Here is a 27555-nt window from a genome sequence, read left to right as displayed (position 1 = left end):
CTTCCAGATATTCTCACATCTTAGGTGGCATTGTTTGCTGATGATACTACCATTTATTCTTATCGTGATAAGAAGCCAACACTCTCTGAATGCTTGGAGGGGGCATATGAGCTTGAAGGATATCACTTCTGCTACAGCATGGGGCATACAGTGGCTGGTGAACTTTAATTCAGATAAAACTCAACTTTTTCAGCCAATCATTATCATAATAATTTAGATCTTCCTATATTTATGAATGGTAATGTACTTGATGAGTAATCTACTCTTCATCTTCTAGGATTAACTCTTACTTCCGATCTTTCTTGGAAACCGTATATCAAATCCATTGCAAAATTAGCCTCTTTATTGTGCTTATGGAATACTGTTGCCATATCTGGGGTAAATCTTTTAATAATGCTTTTTCTTTTTTAAACAAGGTGCAAAAACGCATTGTAAACATAGTTGGCCCTGCTCTTGCAGCCAACCTCCAAACATTATCACATCGTCATATTGTTGCTTTTCTTTCTCTTTTCTACAAATACTATCATGGTTCCTGCTCAAAGAAGCTATTAGCTCTAGCTCCAGCAACCAAAACTCATTCTCATCTGACTCGTCATTAAGTAAAGTCATAAGTTTTTACGGTATTTGTCACTGCATGGTCTTTTATTTGTCTAGTTTTTTCCCCCTACAATTCAATTTTTTGGAACGCTCTCCCATTTTTATGTTTTTCTGACTCTTAACCTTAACTCTTAAAGACTTAGAACCTACAACCTTTAAAGTCTTCATTCATAAAAAATAAATATTTGTATATGAATATATAAACTTGTTCATTTCCTTTATACATTTTGTGATTGGTTGATACATTCCTAAATTGACTGTTATCAATATTATTTACAACAGTTGATCTAGGGATGTGTCAACCATATCATTAATGTATAAAGAAACACACTAACCACAACTATCTTCACAAAGTACAATATAAACAGGCAGACGAATTTGTAACAGTTTATATGTTGCATCAAAACAAAGGAACTCTGGATATGAATTGTACGCACTGTGCATAATATCGTCTTGAAAAAAATCCCTTTCAAATTGTTGTCAGAATCTAATAAAACTTCAACATTAGCATCTGAAAATAAAAAAAGTGATTGTTTTAATAATAATTAAAAATAATAATTTATGTAAATAAATAAAGTTTAGAAACATTTTCTGAATGGCTGAATAAAAACATTAGAAGCAGCTATTACTATAACAAAGTTGTGTTATCAAATTTTGCTATTACATACCATTTTTTAATTTAACTTTTCATTACGAAAGTTTTATTTGATTTCTGGCAATCAGCTTCAGGGTAAAGCTGATTTGAAGTGTCAGGTTGAAGTTGAAGCTTAATCAGCCTAAATTATTTTCTGATTCTAACATCTCTATCTATATTAATTAATTCAAACAAAGTCAAAAAATATATGAATATTTGTTGCCCTTTAATTGGTAATAAAAGCTAAAACAATAGATACCTATGTAGATACTGTACAGTAAAATCTAAACATCTGTTAAATTTTATCATAGAAAATAAAAAATCAAGCAGGCTTTTTTAGCTGGCATCCCAAGACATTCAAAATGAAAATTTTTTTACCTGGCATCCTATTCAAATTAAATTATTTTGCGTGGACAAGACTAAAAGATTGGCGGTCGCACACAAAGTTTGTCCACATTTAAAGCAATTTTTTTAGACACACTGACCATGGCAGTTCGCATCTTTTAACTTTTAAAGCGTTTCAATAATTTGTGGTAAAAAGGTAAACTTATCTACTTAGAAAAAAACCAATTCTAAAAAAAAAAGAAACAAAGTTGTAACGAAATAAAATATTATATTTTATTCATTTATTTATTCATTTATAATTTATTCATTAATAACTTAAAAATAGTAAATTCCAAAAAAATATTCATTTTGTAAAACTTTTTTAAAACTTTGTATTCTTTTTTTTAGGTAGGTAATTTTAGCTACCGAATTTCATACAATTTGAGGAAAAAGGCAGTATATTTTAACTAAAATTAACTAAAAAAATTCATGATTTTTTTATAAATGTATTTACCACATTTGATCCCAGTCTGAAATTACTTCCTTTATATTGCCCGATTTCCAGCGTTAATACGAAATACTGGAGATAATGAACATAACAATTGCTCTGTTTGAAAAATGTAAAAACTTAAAAAAAAGTTTTGAATAGCTCCAAAAAATTTAGTTAAAAAAAATTTTGTCCAAAAAAATTACTTTAAATGTGGACAAACAAGGCGTGCGACCGTACACGCTTTCGGGTAAGACTTGATCGGTGCACTCCTAGAATATATATTTACATATACTAAATATAATACATATATTTATAGTTATTATATAATTTTATTTGCATCACTGTAAACAATTTATCTAGATTAATTAATTTTAGATCTAAAAATAAATTTTTAAAATTTAATCATCTAAAATTTGAAGTTATTCATTTAGTCTCACTTGCATAAAATCATATGAGGGGCAGATTAGGAGTAACTCCTAAACTCACTCTCTCTCAAGCTGATTATAATAATCCTTATCAACTTCAAGTTCAGCATCAAGTTGAAGCTGAAACTTTTCACCTTAAAGCTGAGACTGATATGGCAACAACAATCCCTATTTTCAATTTAATAAGTCAATTTATTAGCTTTCTAAACAAAACCAGAAAGATTCAGAAAATATAGTTTAAATTTGACCTAATAAAACAATATAAAATCAATAAATTACAAATTATTGAGCAATAAAAACAGAAACAAATGGAGAAACATTATTTAAAAACATGCCAAATTTAAGAGAAAAAAATAATATAAAAAACAAGAAGCATTATCAGTTCATAAGACTACTTACTATATTTGTCTTTTAAAGTTGTAACAAAGGTTGTGATATCATTCCTGTTTTCAACTTTGTTAGATGAAGCAGCAATGTTTAAAAGATCTCTTAGAGTGATAATTTTACCTGTGGATTTAATCAACTCTTTTTGTAGCAGTTTTTTGTTCGGTTTTAAATGCATTAACTCTTTAGCTTTCTCGATAGCATAATCTGGAAGTTTTCTTTGATTTGGCAAGTGCTTATAGAGAATCTGAATTTAAAACAAAGATTAATAAAGAAGAAAATTCAGTCCACTTCAAAACAATCTGTACAAAATTAATTGGTTTATAATGTATGTATGTATGTATGTATGTATGTATGTATGTATGTATGTATGTATGTATGTATGTATGTATGTATGTATGTATGTATGTATGTATGTATGTATGTATGTATATATATATATATATATATATATAAACTATGTTAGTGTATTTTACAAATAGAGTGCTTAATGTCCTTAAAGAACAGAGCAATAATAAATTAGTAAAAACACTTATCTAATTTTTACTGGTCTTCAACAACTTGTTTCATCATCAGCAGGCTCATCAGAAAGCCATGTATATATATATATATATATATATATATATATATTATTCAACAACATTTTAATACTGATTAAACATGATGGTAAACCAGTGGTACTTGGTATAAGCGTATACATTCCTGTTTATTTGGATTTAAAATTGCGATTTTCATCTTGAAGTTTTCTGTTTTTTTTTGTAGCCATGGCAAAGTTTAATGTAGTAGATTAACTTCTACAACACAGATCCTCCACACCAATTAAATCTTACTATCTCAAATCTAATGGTAACAGAATCTAATGGTAACAGCATATCATACAGTATGGCTGTTGCAAACACTTTCAACAATTTTTATAAAACAATACAATGCCTATCTAAAAGTAAAATAATTTCTTCTTATAGTATCTTGTCTGGCTATTTAAAAAATTCTAATTCTTTTTTCTTAATCTAGTGACTGAATATGGTGTCTAATTTAATAAAAAAAATTATAGAAAACAATAAAAGTTTAGATCCCACACACCTTCTTAAACTTAATTATCATGTTACTTCTAAACCTCTTTGTACCATATAATAGTTCTACTAATAAAGGCTTATTTCTAGATATCTTTAAGATATTCAAAGTCATTCCTATACATAAAAAAGGTTCTATAATGGACCACACAAATTATCAATCAATTTCTCTTCTATCTAACATTATTCTATAGCTTTTTTTGAAAAAAATCAAAGTCTCCACAAATATAAGTATGGATTTTATAGCAGACACTTAACAACTCATGTACTTGTTAAAATAACTGAAACTATTAAACAAGCTTATGACAATAAACTTTTTACATGTGGATTGTTACTTGACTTGGAGAGAGCCTTTGATTCTGTTGATCACTCTAATCTCCTAAGTAAATTAGAACACAATGGTGTTCGAGGTATTGCTTTCCAATTGTTTTCATCATACTTTCTTAAAATTTTACAATTTGTCTTCATTAATAATGCCAAATCTTTGCCAATAAAATGCTCCATAGGTATACCCTAAAGTTCTGAATTAGGACCATTGCTATTCCTCATTTTTATAAATGATCTTAATATCTAAAATTTTAAAGGCTTATTATTTTGCTGACAACATAAAATTACTCATAACAAACCAACCATTAAAAAAAATTAGCAAATATATTAGTCATTTATCCAATCTAGTTACAAACTTAGTTTGTTAAAGTGCAGCACTTTAACAAACTAAGTTTTAATACCAACAAAACTGAACTCATCATTTACAAATCACATCAATCTAAAAAATATAAAAACCTAAACTTAAAACTAAAATATATAAAAACCTAGTTTCATTAAAATATCTTAGAATCAAAACTGACTCAAATCTATCCTACTCCTCTAGTCTTAAAAACTTAACGGTGAAATTGTGTAGCGGTGAAATGGAATGCTAGCCAAAATGTGTCACTATGTCAATTATGAAACTTTACTCAATATAAACCATTCAATTTTTGGATCACATCTCAGATATGCTTGTCAGGTTTAGGGACAAACCAAGTCTCGTGCATTTTATAGATTATTTAACCTACAAAACAAAGCTTTAAAAATAATATACTTTCAACAATACAATTTTAATTCTGACATCAATTACTTTCTTAAAAAAAAAAAAATACTCAAAATGTGTGATCTTGAATCAAAAAAGTAATTAAACCTCCCTATAATATCTTCAATCTTTTACTAACTTTATATATATATATATATATATATATATATATATATATATATATATATATATATATATATATATATATATATATATATATATATATATATATATATATATATATATATATATATTTATATACATATATATACATATATGTGCATTTGTATATGTATGTATGTATATGTATGTGTGTGTGTTTGTGTGTAACTTATATTAAAAACTAATAAGAAATTATTTAAATACAAAACAAAAATTTTTTACTTCAGATACTTCATGATTATGTGTATTATTCATTGTATGTAACACTAAAAATTGACCATCTTCAGAAGCTTTAAAATTCAGGTAGAACGGACAGTCTTTTTTAAAAGTTCTATAATCATTAGCACAATCAAAATTCAACATAAGACTTTTTTATTCGGTTAGTTATTGGATTATAAGTTATAATCCAATAACAATTATAATATAATATAAATCAAAGTAAATTTCTATACTTTGCTAAAACAATAAACACAATAACTTACGAAGTTTTACGCTTTCCTTTGCCACAATATTTAAGTTTTTGACCACCATGAATGCAACAATACTTTATAAAATAATATTTAATATCAGCTGCCATTAAAGCAGCTTTTTTAGGAATGGATTTCCTAGCAGCCTCAATAGTTCTAGCATCTCTTACCCACAACTTTATAAAAGAAGTATCTTCGTACTTCCTAATAGCTTCTTTTAAAACTGCAAATGATGCAAAAGAATCAGAGCATGAAAAAGCCATACTTTCGCTAGAAACTCAATAAAGTAAGTTATGAAAACAGCTATATGAAAAATACTTTTAAAAATGTTGTAAAAAAAGATAAAAAATATAAACAAGATTAAATTTTTAACACGTGACATTCTTAGCCAATAAAACGGACTTTCGGTAGGCAAATTTTTATTTTTTTGGCTACCGACTTTCCGTAGGCTATGTCGCTGGAATTTTGGTCCGCGAAAATTTTTATCCTGGACCAAAATTTTCGTTGAAATTTATGGTCCGGCCGGATCAATTTTTTTGATAATTTTGGTCCGCTTTGAAAAAAACGTGATAATATTTTACAAATGGCGCACAAATTTTGCAGTTTTGATATCGGACCAAAATATTACTTAAAATTTTTGATCCGTGTGAAAAAGTGTATAATTTTAAATTTGATATAAATTTTTTTTTACAGGTTTTTGAAATCAATTATTCAAAAAAACATCGGTTGACCTATTTATAACTTTTCATAACTAAAATTTACGGACATTGATTTATGCTTTTTCACTCTCCCAGCACTTAATGATATTTGCATATCTTTGTGCTCCTTGATTTTGATAGCTTTGCCTAGTTGCATAAAATTTGCGTCTTGGACTAAATTTAGACTACACTATCATCACTAGTATAGCAGAGCTTGATCTGATTTTTAAATTTGTCTGGAAAACCGTCAATATTCAGAACAATCTATAATAGACTTAAAACCAAACCTTAGGGTACATCGATAGTAACCATGGAAAACTATACTTTGATCCATGCACAAAGCATCCTCATTCATTCCTTGGCTTTCCGGAATCAAAGCTCCTTATTGATTACATAGCTTTCCAGAACTTTGTAAAAGGTAAAAGGAAACTCTGAATATTATTTCAGAGAATGAATTTTAGTTTTAATATTTTTATTTTTTCTGTTTAAAAAAATATATATATCTTTTCAGAAATGCATTATACAAAGTTTTATTTTTAATAAAAAGTACGTACACAAAATATTACACCGAGTAATAATTTTAACTAATGGGTCAATGAAAATTTTATTATATATATACTTTGGGGGACGGTTTAGAGACGGTTGGGAAATCCTGCTCTAGGTGTACCTAAAATGATTTGGGTTGCCACTATTGAGAAAGTTTAGAGTATTTTTTGGTGCACTTTTCTTTGAAAGTTAAAGCATATGCTGTATGCCCAGCATATGCTTCAGACATGTCTGAAAATTTGTACTTAGCTTTAAAAAACTATTTTAGTGTATAGTGACAAGTGGGCTCATTAAAATTTAATGTAGTTTAGGTTAGTGCAAACTTGAGAGGACTGACAGAACCTTTTTTCAATGGCTATTTTATAAGGAGAGGCTAAGAAGTGCATATTACAAAGTCTTATTACAGACCTCTGCAAAAATAATGCCAAAATTGTGGGGGAAGAGGGGTCATCAACTCCCTAAATGGTACTATAAAAATTTTCATGGTACGGGCCTGATAATAGATTATTTTACATATTGAAAAAATCAGTTAGTCCGTAGGTCGATGCCTAATGTAAATTGTTAGTGTATTCTACAAAGTTATATAAGTGTTTTCTACTTGTTTAAATGTAACAGCCCAAACAAAATTGTAAATATTTAATTCGTACTTGCGCGTGTTTTGTATAATTTAGGGTACTTTTAGCGGCTGATGTTTTAAATACGTACCTTTTAAACGTATGATAGGGTTCGAAGACAATTTTTCATATAAATTTCCCTGATTTTTAAAAATCAGTCAATTTTCCTGACTATTTTTAACACGGAATAACATTTAAATAAGCCATCGGCTATATTGGATGTTATAAATGACATTTTAGGATTGTCAAAACAAATAATAACAATAAAAGCCTTATCTTAACTGTATGGTATCAGTTAGAGAAAAAAGCACCATAATTATAAAATAAGTCACTTTCTCTATCAAAATTCCCTGACTATCTAATAAATGTACTCAAAAAAACACTTTAAAAAAACAAAGGGGATCTACTAATGGTAACCCCAAGATGTACCTGTATGTACTACATTCGAATCATTTTGAAAACATTTTAAATCTAAAAATATATTAGGCAAATAATTAAAATAATATCATCATAAGTTAAAAAAATCTCATTATTAACATCACAAGTACAATATATTGAAACAAAAAAGCGTTTAACTGATCTGCAATGTTACCAGTTAACAAAGTATTTTTACCTTACTTATGTTAAATTTCTTTTCTTTAACTATTGGCTAATGATCAATATAGTAAATTTCAAATCATTAAAATTTACAAAATTGAAACCATATTTCAACAGGTAGTTCAATGAAATTTAAACAAAAGGTAGAACTAAAGAAAAAAAGAAATTTAATTAAAAGTAAATAACATAATCATATTTTAAACATATTTTAAACCTAAACAAATAAAAAATCATAGTGTATAAAAAATTATATAATGGCAGTCTTAAAAGACTGCCATAATGAATACTTTGAAAGTAGATTTGGAAACTTTGTTTTATTTAATTCTGATTAAAAATTAACATCTCTTGTTCTAGCAAAACGTGAAACAAATAGTTGTCAATAAAAGAAGTAGTCGTAAATGACGTAGTGACAAGTAGTGACGTAGGCCTAAGACCGCAGCCCTGTTAAAATAAAAGATTACCATGGGTTGGTAACCAGAACTATGAAAAATTTATATATATATATATATATATATATATATATATATATATATATATATATATATATATATATATATATATATATATACATATATTATAAATATGCTCATATCGTGCAACTTATATTGCTTTGTTCTTTAACATACAACACATATTTGTCCATGAGAGTAGCAGGTTTCTTTTAGACACCTACCAAATCAAGAAACATTTAAACGTAAAATTTATTGATTGTCATTAAATATGCCAATCAGAAAACAGATTACATTTTAGTACCAATTGTAAATAAAAATCTGATAGCTGCAACTAAATCCAAAAACAAATACACATTTACCACCAGAAGAAGCTATGTATGATTGTTACTATTTGAAAAGTGCAAACTTTTATCTCAATTTCTAAGTAACATACAAAAACTACACAACCAATTTTAAATTTTAAATAATTAGATATACCTGAAGGAGTTGAACTGTTCAAAAAATGAACAAGAAAGTTATTATTTTTTATTATAGTTGCCAGTGTTAACTTGATCATCACTTAGATAAACTTTGATATTTCCCAGCAAATTTTCCATCATCAAACTAAGGAAATGAAAAAAGAAGCTTAAAAAATAGGTTTTTATATTTGTAAACAAAATAAAATAAAAATTAATACTAAGTATATAATCCTTACAATCAAAAAATATAATCCTAACAATCGACAAATTAAAAAAAAATTACTAATTGAAGAGAATGAATTAAACAAACTAAGATATAAAATTTTACTTTATTTATTTATATATACTTTATATATTTAATATATTTTATATGTACTATACTTATTTATAACTTATTAGAAATATAAAAATATTTCAATTTTAATAAGTTTAAATAAAGTGATATAATAAATAAATGTACTAACTACCCGCTCTTCTTTCTGTTGACTCTCACTAAAAAACTAAAACTTTTAACTCTAACTTGTTAGCACTCTCACTAAAAAACTAAAACTTTTAACTCTAACTTGTTGGCACTCTCACTAAATAGCAAAACTTTTAACATTAACTTATTGGCACTCTCACTAAATAGCAAAACTTTTAACATTAACTTATTGGCACTCTCACTAAAAAGCAAAACTTTTAACTTTAACTTGTTAGCACTCTCATTAAAAAGCAAAACTTTTAACTCTAACTTGATGGCACTCTCACTATAAAGCAAAACTTTTAACTCTAACTTGATGGCACTCTCACTAAAAAACTTTTGAAAAACTCATTGTTTCTATCTTGAGCTCATTCTTTTGTTTAGTAATCACCATAAATCTTCTTATTGGACTTGGCTTTACATGACTATTTGAAAAAAATAAACCAGTTATACTAATACGAGTTTTCGTGCCATAAGTTTTTCATATGATTTATTCAAAATTATTTGGACAAATCACTTTGGATCTATTGGAATATTTTAGTAAGAACTTTTTTTTATAAGAATTATTTTATCTCAATCTATCTGGTACATTAATCCAAACCTTTCTATATTTTAGTCAAACCATAATAAAACTATTATATATGATAGTTTATATGTAAGTATAGTTATAGAGCCATAAGTATACTTACCGTTCTTTATAAGATTTTTTAAATTATTTTAGAAAAAATGGGTCTCTACTTAAAATAGGTTGCCAAACCAAGGTATAAACTGATAATTGATCAAGGCTGCTGTGCACTATCTGACTGACTATATAACATAAAATACATAAATAGCAAAGAACAGCAACTTATATAACAATATATATATATATATATATATATATATATATATATATATATATATATATATATATATATATATATATATATATACACATATATATTGTTGTTATATAACAATATATGGTAATATTAGACCAAAATAAAGTTATTTACAACCGCAACACCATAAAAGATTATTGCATATCACTGTTTTTGGCGCTTCAACACATTCTATATGAGACCATTCCTTGTATAACCCACATTGTATCATTGGTTTTTCATTGCTTGGCATTCTGCAATTGCAATATATATCTAAAAACTCAACCTTTGAAATTTGTTGTGAAACTCTCCGCAGCTTAGATGGAAACTGTGTCAATTCTAATTTTTCAAATGACTTTAACAAATGTTTTCTCATATCTTCCTGTGTGTACTTTACAATGGATTGATCTCTGCCAAAGCAAAGTTCACAAGCATTTGCAAGTGCAAAAAGTCCACAGTCATCTGAACCTAACTGATACTGAACATTTACATATTCAATTTTAATTTTGTTAGTGGTAGAGCACAAAAGATCAGCAACTGTGTTCTTCAGCAACAATGTTAACTTATTATGCAAACTGTCATAAACCCTGACAGTCCCCTGTGTACAGCCTAGTGTTGCTATAGTGATCCAATGCATTCCGTTGTAATTCAGACACTGAATAAACTCTTTATCTTTTTGAACTTCTTAACTATTTGTGACCTGTAAAATGGGATCTTGAAACCCTGATAAATGAGGAAAAGCATCTTTAAACATTTGCATTCCAGCATAAATGATTGTGTCATTTAGCCATCCACCATTAATCAAAATATTTTTATCATCTACTGAAAGTATTATTTTTCTAGTTTGAAAAAGACCAATAGAAACTGTCTCTTCTTCTGTATTTGCTTCTTCTTCAAGACAAATAAGTTCTGCTTTTTGCCTGTTTACACATATTCTACTTGGGTGGCAATGACTTTTGCATACCACACCGAACTGTTTGCAAGGGCATCGTTTTGTAGCACACCTATTTTTCCATGAACAAACCAAATTAATTTGATAGATTTCATCTTCTATTTTTACTTCTGAATATGTATCATCAACATTGGAACAATTTATATTTTCTTTGGAGCACTCATGAGCATAGTTTAATGCATCTACTGAAGGTGAGCCATTACCAGAGATACTTGATTTTTGAGGAGTTTCATTTAAATCCTCATAATTATCATTATTTGGTTCATTTTCTGATATTGAGTCTGATGATTCAATAAAGACTGAGGAATCCGGAGAAATCACTTCATTATTAAAACATTGATCAAAACTTTCTTTATCAGAAGAGCTATAATCAACCAAATATGTTTTGCAATTTTGTGAAGTAGGGTCTGAAGGTTTATAAATTTTGAGATGACTGCCAGTAGCACGAATTATAACACCTTTATTATCTTGAAGTTTGTATACTCCATGAGGAAGGCAACTAAGTATTTTATATGGGCCTACAAATCTATCATTTAATTTGCCTCCTTTAGTTTTTTTACGTCTATGATTTAATTTTAGTACTAATGAATTGATTATAAAGACTCCAGGTTTCGAGTGCTTTTTGTCATAATTTTTTTTTTCCCTTACTTGAGCTTTTAAAATATTTTGTTCAGCTTCTTCCAACACTAACTTATATTCACTTTGTGCCATGTCAGGCTCCTTTAATTTAAAATAATTTGAACTTAATTCTTCCAAAGATTCTGTCTGGAAATCTACATCAATTGGAAGATATGCTTGTCGACCATACATCAGTTGAAATGGTGTGAACTTTGTAGAGTCATGACAAGATGTATTGTACGCAAATGCACAGATATCTAGAAAAATACTCCATTGTTCTTTTTTAGAGGATACATATTTGACAAGCATATTCTGCAAAGTTTGATTAAATCGTTCATTGAGTCCATTAGCCTTAAATCAAAAAAAATTTGTTTTATAATTTAAATAATTTAAACTAATTGACCTAATTGACTAAATAACTTGAGATATTAATATCATATTTCTTTATTAACCTATTTAAGAACTTTTTTAAATTTAACTTACTTGTGGGTGATATGGTGTTGTGAGCCTTTTCTTTATACCAAGCAACACATTAAGTGTATTATTAAGTTCATTACAAAATTCAGTACCATTATCTGACAGCAAAACTCTTGGCACTCTCAACCTCATGAAAACCTGAATGATAGACTTATTATAAAAGTACTATATATATGCACACCATGATGTTACATAGATGCTAATAAACATTAGAGATATATAAATCATAAAAAAATATGATTTATTTAATAAGGTAAAATCAAGATTCTAAAATCAATTAACTATATCCAAGAATAATAACAACGGCCCCTTATCAGATAAACCAAGTATTTCTAATCTCTTTTCAAGATCATCACTTTTGATCTCTTTAGAAAGATATAAGATTACAATATTATTTTATCTTTATTTAAGTTTTTCTTTTTTGTTGATGTTTAAGATATGATCAGAAATTATGAAAGAAAGTGGTGGTGAAATGAAGTGGCTAAAATCGGGGAAGAAAAGTATGCATGTCTGGAATTTTAAGGTTGTTTGGAAATATAGAATATAAAAAATGCAAACAATTAAGACCCAATAACTTGATACACAGAAAGTTAGCATTTAGCAAGGATGCTAAAACAATAACAAAAATAAAAATGCAATACCTTAAATAGACATCTTGCGACTGTAACTGCCATTTTGTCTTTAGTGGGTAAAAACCCACTAAAGACAAAATTCAACCACTTTGAAAACTAATAGTTAAAATATATTTACAACCATCTTCACTAATTGGACTGAGTGGGCCAACAAAATCTATGCCAACCATATACCATGGAGCCTTCACCTTTATTGGGTGCATCTCTGGTTTCCCACAGTTTAACTTTCTATTCATCCTCTGGCATACATCACATGATATAAGCTTAAACAGAATTTAAAATGGTATAGCAATACCTTATTATAATTATTAGAAAAAATCATAATTTTCTGATAATGCATAACACAAAAACTATATTACCAACTCATGGACATTTTATACCATTCCGTGCCACATGAAACGCTCTTTTGTCCTGCCCAATGTTCTTGTTTTACCCATATGGCCAGAAGTAGGATGGACATGGCAAGCAACTAATATTTTTCTCCTTTCATCATGATTTATGATGTATTGCAGAAGTAGTTCCTTTTAAAAAAACATCACATACAAGTATTAATTTAATATCTTTATATAATTTATTTTAATATATTAATTTATGATAATAAAATGATCTCATGATTATTCATTTTTTAAACTACAAGTCAAACCATTTACAATTGCTTGTCTTTTTATAACTTATTTTATTATATTTAGTTATTAAAATTATGCCATCTATAAGCTATGGCAAAAAGACTGAAAAAAAAAAAATTAATTAAATTTGTAAAGCAGAAATAAAAACTAAAATTCCAAACTATTTTTTTGAGTTACATTGCCATGTTATATGTATGTTAATTTATAATTCATTTCCTTATTTAAAATTTAGCATGCAGCAATTTCAAATTTACGCTAAATTTGATGATTTAGGCTAAATAATGAATATTTTATTCTGCTAAATTTTAGCAGATTAAAGTATTCATTAACATTATCATTAATCTATATTTTAAAATCTTAAAAAAAATAAAAAATTATGTACAAATAATAGGTTATAATATTTATTTTAGAATAAATAATTGTTATAAATAAATGTTGATAATCCAAGCATCGAATTATCAATATTTGTATATTACCTTGTTACCAATATTTATATATTACAGAATTAACTCGATAAAAAAAGACCTAGTCTTTCTTTTACTTAAAAACTTTTACTTATTTTTTAAAAAAAAAAACCTTGTCTTTCTTTTACCGAGTTAACTCTGTTACGTAACTAGTTACCTTGTCTTTCTTTTTATACTTATATAGTAATTCCCCTCCTTCAGAAATTATAAACTTTAAAGCCTTTTTCTTATTATTCTTTTTTCGCCATCTAAACTTCCATCAGGGTATTTCTTATTAGTTAAATAAGTAAAAACATTTTTGACGAGCTCGCCTTCCATGATAATTTAAAAATATATACACACATGCAAACTAAATTTTGTTTTACGGACCAATTTTTTCTAGCTCAGACCAATTTTTTCAGAAAAAAATTATCCGAGCGGATATATATTTTCTGAGAAATTTAGTCTGGGGTCATTTTTATCGGCAGACCAAAATTATCGTGACAGCTATCCACGGCGTTTAAGTATAGATTAATGCATACTATAATTTATTTGATTTAATAAAGTGTTTAAAAACAAACATCTTAAAACATACCCTTATGTAAATGTTTAATAAACCATACATATTTTCAAAGAAATTCTTTAAAGATAATGTAGTCGGTAAGTTGTTTATTTTGAAATGATGAAAAGTAAAAAAGTTAATGGGGACATAACAAAATTATTAAAAATTATTATTTTTGCAATTTTTACTGCATAACTTTTCACAAACTTTCATAAATAAGCTGAAATTTTTACCAAATGTGCTCTATATTATTTCAACTTAAAATACAAGCCACAAAAGTTGTAAAATTAAACGGTTAATTAACATTTATTTTTTTTTTCTTTCAAAAAAGCTTCCGTGCAAAAGTTTAGAAACAACTGAATTTGGTTAATATTTATTTCAAAAAAGCTGAAACTTTTACTAAAATTCACAAAATAGCAATTTTTTTAACAATAAAATAGTTTTAATAAAACACTTAGTATTTGGTGGCATATCCATTTGTCTTTAAATCAGCATCACAGTGATGAGGCATTGAATCTACTTATTTAATGAGTACATCCTGAGGAATATTATACCAACATTTTTTAATAAATGCTAATAAATGGTCTTTGTTAGTTATTTTTTTACCAACTTATTGCCAGTTGATGTACTCCCAAAGATGCTTAATAGGATTGAGATCTGGGCTCTGTAAAGGCCATTTAAGATCTTTGATTTTTTGTGATTTAAATTATTCTTTAACAGATTTGGCTAAATGCTTTGGATCATTATCTTGTTGTAAGATCTATTTGCAAGTCATTTTATGCTTTGCATGTGGCAGCATAACTTTCTTTATGGTGTCTAAATAAACTCTCTGGTCCATAAAACCTTCTAAGTGAATGAATGGGACCCACATTGTCACGATTAAACATACCCAAACCATAACATTTCCTCCTCCATGATTAACAGTGGGTAACTAATATTTTGGATTAATCTGTCTCCTACTGGGCCCCCAACATACTTAATTCCGTCACTACTTTATAGCATAAACTTTGATTCATCAAATAAAAAGACTTTTGACCAGTCATTAACAGACCAACTAATATGATCTTTTGCAAATTTTATTCTTGTTTTTAAATTTCTTGCAGGTATTTGCCAATTCTTAATTGGGCAACAGTCATAGAGATTATTTTGTCGTAATTGGCGTTTAGTTGTATTGACGCCAAAGTTTGTGCCATGAAACTGATGCGTTAAGTTAGACAGCAGACTTATTTTTGGAATACCTTACTGATAATCTATCAGACTTTTCAGTTGTAACTTAAGGTCTTCCAGAGCAAGGTTTGCTTTCAATAGTTTTGCGCAGACAAAATCTTTTCATAGTGTGACTTATATCTGGTTTAGAAACATTGTAAAGTTCAGAAATCTGCCTGTAAGTCATTTTATTTCCTACGGCTTTTATAATTAATTCCTTTATTTCCTTTGAAACTTCTTTAGCTTTTCTGATGCTTTTAAAATATTGCTAAGTAATTGAGTTATAAAGTTTTACCAATATTTTGGCAATTAATTATACTTCAATGCCTTTGAAATATCTTAAAGTAATTAAGTTATTAAATTTCACAAATATTTTGAACTTAAATTTTGCTTTTGTTTACAAAAACATGATTTATTTGCAGGGTATGATACTGCTTCTTAACTTTTGCAAGGAAGCTTTTTCAAAAAACAATTAAAAGTTAATTAACCTTTCAATTTACAACTTTTGTGGTTTGTATTTTAAATTGAAATAATAAAAGCACATTTGTTAAAAATTCCAACTTATTTAAGAAAGTTTGTGAAAAATTATGCCATAAAAACTGAAAAAAGTGTTTCTAAACTTTGGCACGCTTCTGTACATACACTGCTTCTTATGTTGTTATATGTTTTTGCAATAGTTCTTTCTAAAACCTTTATCACTTGGTCAAGCAGGTTTATTCCTTGATATAAACCACCCTACATTAACAAATCTTTACCTCCAACTTTTCTTTTTTTTCATCCAACATCTTTTTTGCAATTGTTCTTTACAACAGCGAAAAAGTTTTGCAAGCATGGTATGATTGCCAACCTTTAAAATATAATAATTAGAACAGCCATGGCTTGATTTTATGCTTCTAATCATTCCGAATTTTATATTTGAACAATTTCATTGCAAAGATCTAAAACATAATGAACATCCGCATCCCTGAAGCTTTCAAAACCTACCTCAATACACTGGAAGGATTATCAGCCTTGTCTAACTGAGCTTTTTGAGCATCCTTCATTTTTCTTCACTACTTGTTATCTGCTGGTCCTCCAATCTTATTCACCTTCCTTGATCATTTCAAACTCTTCATTTAGCAATTTTTCAAAATGAGCCATCCAACTCGTTTTTACCTAAACTTCATTTGTAAATATTTTTCTATCCAGCCCTTTAACAAAATCTATATTTTTTGTAACTATTTGCTTCACAACTCTATATTCTTTGTTCATTTTATTCATCTAGCATCTTACCTCATACCTTCTGTTTGTTTGATTGAACTTTGTATACATCTTTTTTTGCCTTGCACTCAGACTTACAATGCAAGAACCTGTCTTCTGCATTCACAGACTCTTACAGCATTTTATAAAATTTGTTGATTTTTGCTACAATTTTAACCAAGTATTTATTGAACTACCACCATTCTTTGTGTTGTTGATGACTTTATGTTCAGATTTCTTTATTTTGCTTTAAATTTCCTTTCAAAATGTTTATGCACTTCATCTTCTTTTAATTTTTAAATTCTCTACTTACTCACATATCTCCTGCTTCATGGCCAACAACTTTATATAGCAAATAACTCATTTGTGCTGGTTAAGATATATTACACTTGTGTTTTAAATCCACCTGATTCATGGGTTACTTTATGTTGTTAATTTTTTGTAAGCTATTCTAGTCTCTTGCAGGCAACATAACTTCTACCAGTGTTGTTAATAAGCCCAACAATAGCAAGGTCAAGGCCATGTGATTGTATATAAATTAACTTGATTGTAAAATAGAGATATTGCTGTTCTGATTGTTATAATTTAAAGTTTGGCAATCATATTATGCTTGCAAAATTTTTTTCACTGTTTTAAAGAACAACTGCAAAGTTTTTTTCATGACTAGAGACCATTTAATAAAGATTTTAGGGTGTTTTTTATATTCCTATTTCAACACAAAATTTTATTTGTATTACTAATACTTTTATTTGTATTATTATTAATTAGATTATAAATTTTAAACATACATGGACCTGTTTTGATAACCTTGGCCTGATATGGGCGCCCAAAAAAAAAACACATAAAGTGTCTTTCTTTTTTGTGTTTTTTTGAAAATAAAAAAATAGTTTTTGTTTCAAATGTTGCAGTATAATTAATTTATATTTATTTTAGCTATTATTGCATTATATTATTATTATTTAGTTATTTTTATGTTCATATTTTTTAGAACAATGCGATGGATTTTAATGTTATTACATGCCATGACTCGTTTATAACTCTTATTTAGCTACTAACTGAACGTTAGTTTAAAAAAAAAATTTTGATTGATGCTGCAGAAAATTTCTTGAAACCGTACTCATTGTATTTTATACAAGGTAATATTAGTTGCAATGTTTTCTCGGTAAAAGTTGCTGAGAAGTCTTTATTGGTCTGGGTCATCAATTGAAGAGGGTATGTAATGTTTATTTAAAGTCTTTAAGTGTTTCAACTAATATATTGAAATATTACAAATTATTTTGAATAATGTGATTTTATTTTTTAATTATTGCAGTTCATCTACCACCTCGACAGTCGCAATCAGCATCAGTTTGTCATCTTCATGCTATGGTTGAAGGTACTTAAGAAACAGACACTTAAAATGCTTAAACTTAAGTAGTTTCGTTTTAAATGGCAAGTTGTTGCTCTTATTTTTACCTTTTTTTTTTTAATTTTCTTAGTTTTCGAATGAGTTATTGCAAATCTAAAAAATCAACTTAATATTGCAACCCGTAATATTTTATTATATATAATTTAGTCTGGTTATATTTCTATTAAGTAAAGTTTATTTTGTGAAAATAAACCTGGCTTTTTTCTTTTGTTATTTTTGTATATTATTATTTTTGAAAATAAGCCTTTAATTTTAAAAAAGTTATTTAAAAGCATTAAAAACACAAATTTGACAAAGCATCTTGAAAAGTGTTTTTTTTTTAATTTACCGGACTGGTCTGGTGCCAAACTTTGTTAAGATAATTTATGCAGTATCTATTTTTTAAATAATAATTTTTAATCCGTAAAGATAATTTACCGGACTTACTCTGTACTTGTTATGTAATGCCTCGTTAACTTTACGAACGACTCACCCAGTTTAAACATGAGGGGCAACTGCCTTGAAAATTATTACACTACCACCACCTTGAAGTTTGTGGCTTCGAACTAAGTTTTTCTCTCTGTAAACATAAGTTTATAACTCAAAATAAAGAGCTAAACAAAAAATTATCTTGTTTCATTAGGCAATTATTTAAATAGAATCATTATATTTAAATAAAAACTAAAACAATATTAAGCTAATTTAGTTTTTTATTTTCAAAATAACTTATATTGTTACAAGAGGTTCTAATTTATGGAATACTTGTTACTATGGCTATTGGTCTGGCCCCCAAAATCTGTCATTAGGGCCCCAAAATTTCAAAAAACCTTTTATTATTAACTATTTTTACAAAAAAATCTTTAAATTTCGAAAAGATCCCACTAAATTGTGGCAATGAGCCGTTTAATTTGATGGGCTTGGCATGAAGAAGCCTAATTACTCTGACTTTAATAAACAATCGCCTAAAAATGTTCTTCCCTTTTTCTATCAAAAAAATTCAACGAGAACTTTTGATGTAAATAAATTGAATTTTTTTTAAGGTTTCAATTTATTTTAAATTTTCTATAATTTATTTTATAAACAATAAAACAACTAATCTTAACTATACTTGAATAGAGTTTTTAAATGTAACAGTAATTTTGGCTTTTTATAATTTAATATTTGTAAGACACTCTTTACAATAAAAAAAAGCACGTCTCGGCTTAAGTGGTGTAAAGATAAAACAAAAGAACGGGTCATTTCAGAAAAACCTTAGGCCACTTTATTACTAAAATAAGTCAAGCACCGATTTGCATCATCTGCGGTTCTCTTAATAAATCGATTTGCATTATCTGCGATTTGCATCATCTGCGGTTCTCTTCGCATCACCACCGATTTGCATCATCTGCGGTTCTCTTAATAAATCTAATAAATTTTTCTGATGACTGAACTTTATACTCCTGTCTTGACAAAAAGTTTTTTCTTTTCGATCGCTTATAACAGGCAGTCTTAAATCTGATTTCACTTCTGTAACAGATTTAAGCTTACAGTGGCTTGTAAATTTTAACTCCAACAAAACTCTTTAAAAGTTATTTACTGCAAACAACTAACACAGTTCTGTCGACATTCCTATATTAATGAATGGCAACCCTCTCACTGAGTTTTCTCCTTTACGTCTACTTGGATTTTCGTTTACTACTGACTTTCAAAGAAAACCATACATAAAATCGATTGCTAAATTAGCATCTGCTAACTTAGCATAGGCTAATTTAGCAGATGCTAATTTAGCACATTTTCTCTCTCCTCATTCCATTTTCTCTCTCCTCATTCCATTCTCTATCTCTACAAATCTCATATTCACCATTGTCATATTTGGGCAGGTTCTTCTGCACAGCGATTTAAGCCTGTTATTTTATTGTGAGCATGCGCATAAGTTACGTTTGATAAAGTTACGAAAAAAAATGGCGATTAGATTTTTCGGCAAATAATGAAAATTTGTTTTTTTATTTGTTATTAATGAGGTACAAATTTCACTTGAATAAATAAACACAATACATTTTTAGAATTTTATATCCTTAAGTGTTTAACCTAAATCGTAAAAATAAATGAGAATGTTTGTAAACAAAGAAAATATCTCAGTTCAAGATTAAAGGTTTTTTAAGTTTAAAAACTAAACATCTGTCATACAACCTATAGAATATCTTTTGTTTGAAATTTTTTTGGCCAAAAAGTTTAATTGATTCAAATTCTGCAAAAAAAGCATAAAAAATCTGTATGTTCTGTTTTAACCAATCATTTTTTTAACTAAAATAAAATGATTTTACGGCAAGCTATGTATATATTCTATACTTTTTGTGAGTTCTGAAAAAATTTCTTACCACTATAAAAACCTAAATTTGCACAAAGTCTAATGTTATATCATTCAATTTTAACTAAGTAATTATAAACATGTTAAAAGATACATGGATTTATAAATTATAAAAGAGATAACACTTGCAATCATTTACTTCGAAATGTATAAGAGATTCCACAGTTATGGAATTTCTAATGTTTGCCCTTAACTTGCAGACATAGATAATGTCATATTTTATTGAGTAACAACTTATAAGATTTATGATACTCAAGATATTAACAAGAAAATCTACTTTTAATTGTGTAACGTACTAATTAAACTATAAATATGCAAGATTTAATCTTGTAATGCATAGAAAATATTTATTTAAAAATACTTCAACTTCATGCAACACTTTTCTATTGTAATTTTTCATTAAAAAACTAAAAAATGTCCCTCCGATAACTTTTAAACACAAATATAAGTACAAACCTTGTTAAGTCGGACTCTCAAGGGGAGTAGATGAAGTTCGATAATAGATAATAGTCCGACTTAGCGATGGCCTTAAACGAAGCTCTTGATATTTATAGAATGTTCAAAGGAAGTTAAATATCTGACTTAGTAAAAGTTCAACTTATCCAGGGTACGAATTTACGGGGTTCTACGGTAGTTTCTATTGTTGATACATTTCTTATGCACAATGCTACCTTATAAACTATTTGATTATAAATCCAAGAAATTTTCAACAGCAGTATTAATTATATCAATATATACTCCATACTATAAAACTCAAAGTACAATTATTTATTTTTAGTTTTCGGTAATGGTGCAGAATAGGGAACCATTACTATCATTTTTAAATAATAATACATTTCTGAATTATATACTCCTTAGAAATCCTTTTTATTAAAAGATTGGATTTTCAATACAAATTTGTATACAATAAAATTTAAGATCTAAGCATTTTTTTTTCTTTTTTTTATTTCTGGTTTCATAGCTTTAGCTTTCGGATGGTTTATGAGACAATGTTCTTTCAACGTGCTTTTCAAACGACTACAGCCTTTCATATGCCAAAACAAACGATTAAGGTTGTTAAATTCGGAATGTTAACTTTCGCCGCCTTGTTCCCCATAAACGCCAATGTCTAATCCCCATTTCTGAATAAATTGAATTACATGGGATTCAAAGCAATTGCATCTTTGGAGTTACAGATGCACTTGGCCAAGTCAACCGATAATACTCCATAAAATTAAATAATTTGATTATTGAAAATCTTTTACACAACTTCCTTTAAATATACTAATCAAATATCTACCTAAAAGCAATCAAGACAGTCATGCTCGTTTGCAAAATTTACTTTTCAATTAGCTCAAAAATGTGTTAAACTCAATCACCAATCTGCTTAAAAAGAAAACCTACCTAATTCCGGAATATCATTCCTTTGAAAAGATTGCGAGCTGTTCATGAGCTTATAACATTTTGAATAATGAAATAACTGCTTAAAATTCTGGCTCACTTTAACAGATAATAAATTAATATCGGTGCCAATAAAACCAAGAGTTGAGATGGAATGGAATTGCACAAATCTAACAATGGCTGAGGCTAAAAAAATATTTATAAAATTAAATAATTTTTCAATATTTTACACAAAAAAAAACACTTTTGCATGAGATTAAACTGATTTCTATGGATTTTTGATCAATTCAAATATAACTTTTGTTTTTGTCAACAAGCATTAACTTTTTTTTGCAACAACCAATTTACTCTTTTCTGCTTAATTGTAGTGGGTGTAATAAGCAAGGGGGTCTTTAATCCCTCTAATTTGCAAAGATTGGGTAGTTCAAAACAAAAAAATTGAAAAAATTAAAGGTTTTATATGAACAATTCGAAAGCCTCATTAGATTTTTTCCCAGTGACCTCAGGTTTTTCAATTGCTGCTTTTCAGAACAACTGTTCCTAATAAAAAAACACATAAAAATATAAATAATATATACTATTAAATAAAAACCTAAAGCATTATGTGAACATGGTTTCCAACAAAGCATTTTCTATGATAAACCTGCCTTTCTACTTTATTAGCCTTCAACACTTCATTAAGTTGCTGAATGCAGGGACCTGAAGTTTTATCAAGTACGTTTGCTTCATTTAATGAACTTAATTCTTTTATCTAGAAAAATATATATTTAAAATTTTAAAATATAAGGATATATATATAGATTTTTAATAATATTTTTATTTAACAAAAATTTCATTGTAAACTTGATTAAACATTTTTGCAAAAATAGTAATATAATAAACATAGTTTCATAAAAATAAATACCTTGTCGTTAACTATTCTTGGTGTATATATGTTTTAATTTCTACTGTTTTATCTGGCTCACATTTAACCTTTAGAGAAAGTGTGAGAAATTGTGTCTTGTAGAAGTGCAATTTTATTGTCACAGTCTTCAATAACACTTTTTACAAGATTGGATTGAAGATGCATGTTAACATATTTGTCAAAATCAGCTTTACCAATTATATTATTCTTTAAAGCAAGTTCTCCAGCAAGCTTTATATCTATTAGGTGGCATTCATCTTTGAACATGTTGAAAAACTTTAAATAGGTACCCAAAGATATATGTAAAGCAGGTACAGCAGCCTAACAAAATTTCAAAGATACCAACTACCAATACTAAACTCACAATTGAACCAACAAAGAGTACTAAAAAGATTAAAAAACAGAAGTGCTAAATTATATTACCTGGTCTAGAGGAATATTAAATAAAGTTTCATTAATCACATTGTTGAATAATTTAGCATTTTTCAAATTTCCTCCATTACTTTGAAAACGATGAAAGTCATTGTTTAAGGAGTTTAAAGACCTTTGTGAAACAACATGCTCTCTACATATTGGAGCTAGTTGGGTATCTTTTTTGGTCACAAAAAAGACAGCAATGCTGACCTATGCATAACAGAAATGCTATCAGTTTTCATTAGTTTTTAATGTTTTTAAAGTCCTTAAGTTTTCTTGATAAGGTTTATTTACTTTCTAAAAGAAACGTTTTTTTGTATAAGTGTAATAAAAGCAGAGCAAACTTACCAATAGCTCCTGTAACTCCATATGCACAGAACTGCAAAGGCTATTAACCATGATGTAGGTTGAACATATAGGACATTTTGCTTCATTTTCTAGTTTACCTTTAACAAGCAAATTCTTTTTTGTATCGGCTACAAAAAGAATGCTGACAATCTTTAATCATAACTGGTTGATGCATTACTTTTTCACCAACTTTACAAATACATAATGTTAAATGAGGATTAAGATGAAGATTTAATTCAAAATACTGATCTTGGTTCAAAGGTAAAGGTAAGGATTTTAGAAACAGATTAAGGTTTATTTGAGTCCATCTTTTAAATGTTTCTGGTCTTCCTACATTTGGCTTTGGTTTTCGACCAGCTTTACCAAATACACAATTACACTCGTTTGCTTGACATTTTAACCAAATTTTTGGTATAGCATTGAAAGTTTTATTACCTCGGTTTTCTATATTCACCATAGTTGTATTGCATTTCCAACACATTTGTGCTGGATGAACATCTAAACAATCTTCAACAATATTTATTTTAAAAATATTATAAATTCTTTTCCGCCTACTGATGGTTTTTATAGAGTCTTTTCCAGTCAAATTTCCACAAATTTTGCATACTCTCAATAATTTTTGTTGATGTTTTTCAGGCTTCATCAAAATGAAGATTTTATAAAAACCTCTTGACTAAAAGATGAAAATATATTTCATTAAAAAATGATCGGTTATAGAAACTAAAATTTTTTGAGAGACGATTAACAATATTTTTATTAAAAACTAACCCAAATATCATAAAAATTTTACTTCGTCCATAATTGGCATCTATGTAAAGTGTTAGTTTAGGTAATATTCCAGTTAAAAGTTAAATAAATAAAGTGGATGTTTAGATATATTTTTCACATTGATTTTATGCTTAAACTAACTCATTTATGTAAAATTTCATTTTATGAGTCAAAATATTAGCAACCATTAAAATATTGTCTTTAAAAACAGGAAACAAGGTTGAAAGGTAATATACAAATTGAACACGTAAATATAAAATTAGATAACCGAGTATTTGTAACAGACGCATGCGCATAATAAAATCCCAAGCTTTTATAAGTATTGAATCACCGTGTCTGATGATGCTCTTTCTCTTCTAAACAAGGTCCAATAACGCATTGTAAACGTAGTTGGAACCACTCTATCTACTAAGTTTGAGCTTCTTTCCCATCGTAATAAAGTTGCATCTCTTTCTCTTTTTTACAAATACTATCATGGTTGCAGCTCAAAGGAGCTATCATCCCTAACTCCATTAGCTAAAATTCATTCTTGTTTTACTCGTCTAAAAACTTTTATTCGTCTAGTTTTTTCTGCGCATTTTAACCCTTTGGAACTAACTCCCACCTTCATGTTTTTCTAACTTATACAATCTTCAACATTTTGTTTTCTGTCAACCGTTTTTTGGTCTATAACTCCTTTCTTTTTTTTCTAATAACTCCCAACTTATTAGTGGTTGCTTGCAGCCAGAAAAAAAAAAAAAAAAAATAGACTTTACAACATGCATTGTATTGAAGTCACTGACTTGTGGTGTTTCTTACTCTGGACGACCGATAGATTTTACATGAAGCACTTAATATCTGCAGAAATCTAATTAAAGTGCTAATTTATATCAAAATTTATTGTAAAAAATAGTGATAGTGGAAAAACTGCATAAAATCTTTGAGTGAAATGATTTATGCAAATCCTATAGGTCACACCCGGAGTAAAATACACTATTGCAATTTTTTTTTTGTTTTATTAAGAAATATTGTTTCGAAAATTGGATTTTTTGTTTGAAAAACAAAAAGTTTTTTTTATATAAAAACCATCTCTTTTTGTATTTAGCAGTTTTCAAAAATTAAAAAGAATTACAATGAAAAATTAGAAAATAGCATATTTCAGCGGGGTCGGAGCGATTTCAAAAGTGGATGAGATAACCCAATGTTATCCTCTCGTTTTACACATCCGTTATTCGAGAATTAGTTTTATTGAATAACATTAGTGTGAAAATAAATAAATAATATCTTTAGAGTGGAGGGCATAAGGACACAATTTTAATATATAAGAAACTAAAATGTTAAAGAAATCTTGTTTGGAAACTTTATTTTATTTATTAAAAATTTTATCCATAAAACCTTTGAATTGTTAGCATAAAATGTATGAACCAATAATCCTAAAATTGAACCTAATATTGAACCTAGTATTGAACCTAATATTGAACCTAATATTGAACCTAATATTGAACCTAATATTGAACCTAATATTGAACCTAATATTGAACCTAATATTGAACCTAATATTGAACCTAATATTGAACCTAATATTGAACCTAATATTGAGCCTAATATTGAACCTAATATTGAACCTAATATTGAACCTAATATTGAACCTAATATTGAACCTAATATTGAACCTAATATTGAACCTAATATTGAGAAACATCATAACATGAATTGCCTAGATAACACTTTTAAATAATGAAAAATAATTAACTATATAGTTGAAAATAAGTTTATAATAGTAATTAACTCCTAATAAATAGGAGTTTTGATTAGTTTTTGAAGGCTTTTAAAATCATAAATTGGTACATTTAAATAATAGAAAGAAAACTCCTTCTGTATGTAGTAGAAAATATTAACTTGCTTTAGTTTAGAGATCATTTATCGAGCAGTGCGTATAATATCAAACAGCAGAAATAACTATATCAACATAAACTTTCGGAGTTCCTCATGGCATGACCGTGAGGTAGTTTTTTTACTTTATTTAAATTTTTTGGAAATGAAACATTTTAATCTTTTTTTTTGTTTATGACTAATTTTTAATATGGCTAAAGACCTGGATTTACAGTAAAATTTTATTTTCAAAAATTGGCATTGACTTTTCATTTACCATTTTTATAAAAAATAACTATGGGTTTTTTTATATATTATAAAATTTATATACTATTTAAATATAATAAAAACAACAACATATTTTTAACATAGATAATTTTAATTTTTATAAAAAGCCTTACCTTCTGTAAGCATCAGAGCTCAATAGTAACTCTTCACAATTGTTTTTTTTTTATTATTATTATTTATATATTATTGTTATTTATTTATTATGCTTTTGCTATTCATACTAGAAAGTCAAATCAGAAATAATTATCAAAAAATATTTATACATTCTCTAAAAATTGGACTTCAAAAGTTTTTAAAGTGACTTAAGAATACTTACCCAGTAATGTTAAACACATTTTTAAATTTGAAATTAAAACAGCAGAACCAATTTTGCATAGTTATTTATTTTTATTATTTTATATTACCTAATTAAGACTTAATAGACGATAAAATATATATGGTAGACATATTGCTTGTCTAAATATCATGATTCAAAAGTACGCAAAAAAATGATTTTTTTCAATCTTAATTTTCATCAAAAAAAAGACTTTGTTAGTCTAACTATTATTTTTTAATTATTAATCTTCATTTGTTCAACTATTTTAAAATATAAAAATATCCATTGGAAAGAAAAGGCTATTTATAAAATTGGTTGTGTTGTCGAAGTGAGGTTGAAGATGTATCTATTTTGCGTAATTAATGTAATTAATTTTATATTTTGAGGTATTTTACCAAATTAAAATTTATAATTAAAAAAAATTATAGACTACTAAAGTCTTTGGATAAAAATGAATATTAAAAGAAAAGAAAAATTAGTTTTTGAGTAC

At 27.4% G+C, this 27555-nt stretch overlaps 1 protein-coding gene and 1 long non-coding RNA gene across 10 annotated transcripts; both read right to left on the bottom strand.

Moving 5' to 3' along the window:
- Positions 1-748: 748 nt before the first annotated feature.
- On the bottom strand, positions 749-27205 carry LOC136076672 (uncharacterized). Of its 8 annotated transcripts, XR_010636469.1 has the most exons (8): positions 26863-26971; positions 18897-19029; positions 5638-5892; positions 5378-5486; positions 2870-3101; positions 2249-2314; positions 2070-2162; positions 1151-1803 (listed from the first exon to the last, which is right to left on the bottom strand). XR_010636469.1 is itself a non-coding variant. In XM_065790007.1 (7 exons), the coding sequence occupies exons 2-6, from the start codon at positions 18953-18955 to the stop codon at positions 2250-2252; spliced, it is 720 nt and encodes a 239-aa protein (XP_065646079.1). In that variant the 5' UTR covers positions 18956-19029; positions 26863-26971; the 3' UTR covers positions 1142-2162; position 2249. The 8 variants fall into 8 exon arrangements, 7 of the variants coding, with proteins under 7 accessions (XP_065646076.1, XP_065646074.1, XP_065646078.1 ...); XM_065790007.1 differs by having other exon boundaries at positions 1142-2162; XM_065790004.1 differs by lacking the exons at positions 1151-1803; positions 2070-2162; positions 2249-2314; positions 26863-26971 and adding exons at positions 749-1108; positions 27066-27205 and having other exon boundaries at positions 18888-19029.
- On the bottom strand, positions 22778-24902 carry LOC136076673 (uncharacterized). Of its 2 annotated transcripts, XR_010636470.1 has the most exons (4): positions 24611-24902; positions 23843-24515; positions 23081-23464; positions 22778-22927 (listed from the first exon to the last, which is right to left on the bottom strand). It is a non-coding gene; the product is annotated as an uncharacterized LOC136076673 (long non-coding RNA). The 2 variants fall into 2 exon arrangements; XR_010636471.1 differs by lacking the exons at positions 22778-22927; positions 23081-23464 and adding an exon at positions 23472-23704 and having other exon boundaries at positions 24611-24899.
- Positions 27206-27555: the final 350 nt, after the last annotated feature.

The sequence above is a fragment of the Hydra vulgaris genome, chromosome 02 (assembly GCF_038396675.1).
Source record: "Hydra vulgaris chromosome 02, alternate assembly HydraT2T_AEP".
NCBI classification, from domain to species: Eukaryota; Metazoa; Cnidaria; class Hydrozoa; order Anthoathecata; family Hydridae; genus Hydra; species Hydra vulgaris.
Note: the sequence above shows the minus strand (reverse complement) of the source record. Positions and strands in the feature narration are given on the sequence as shown.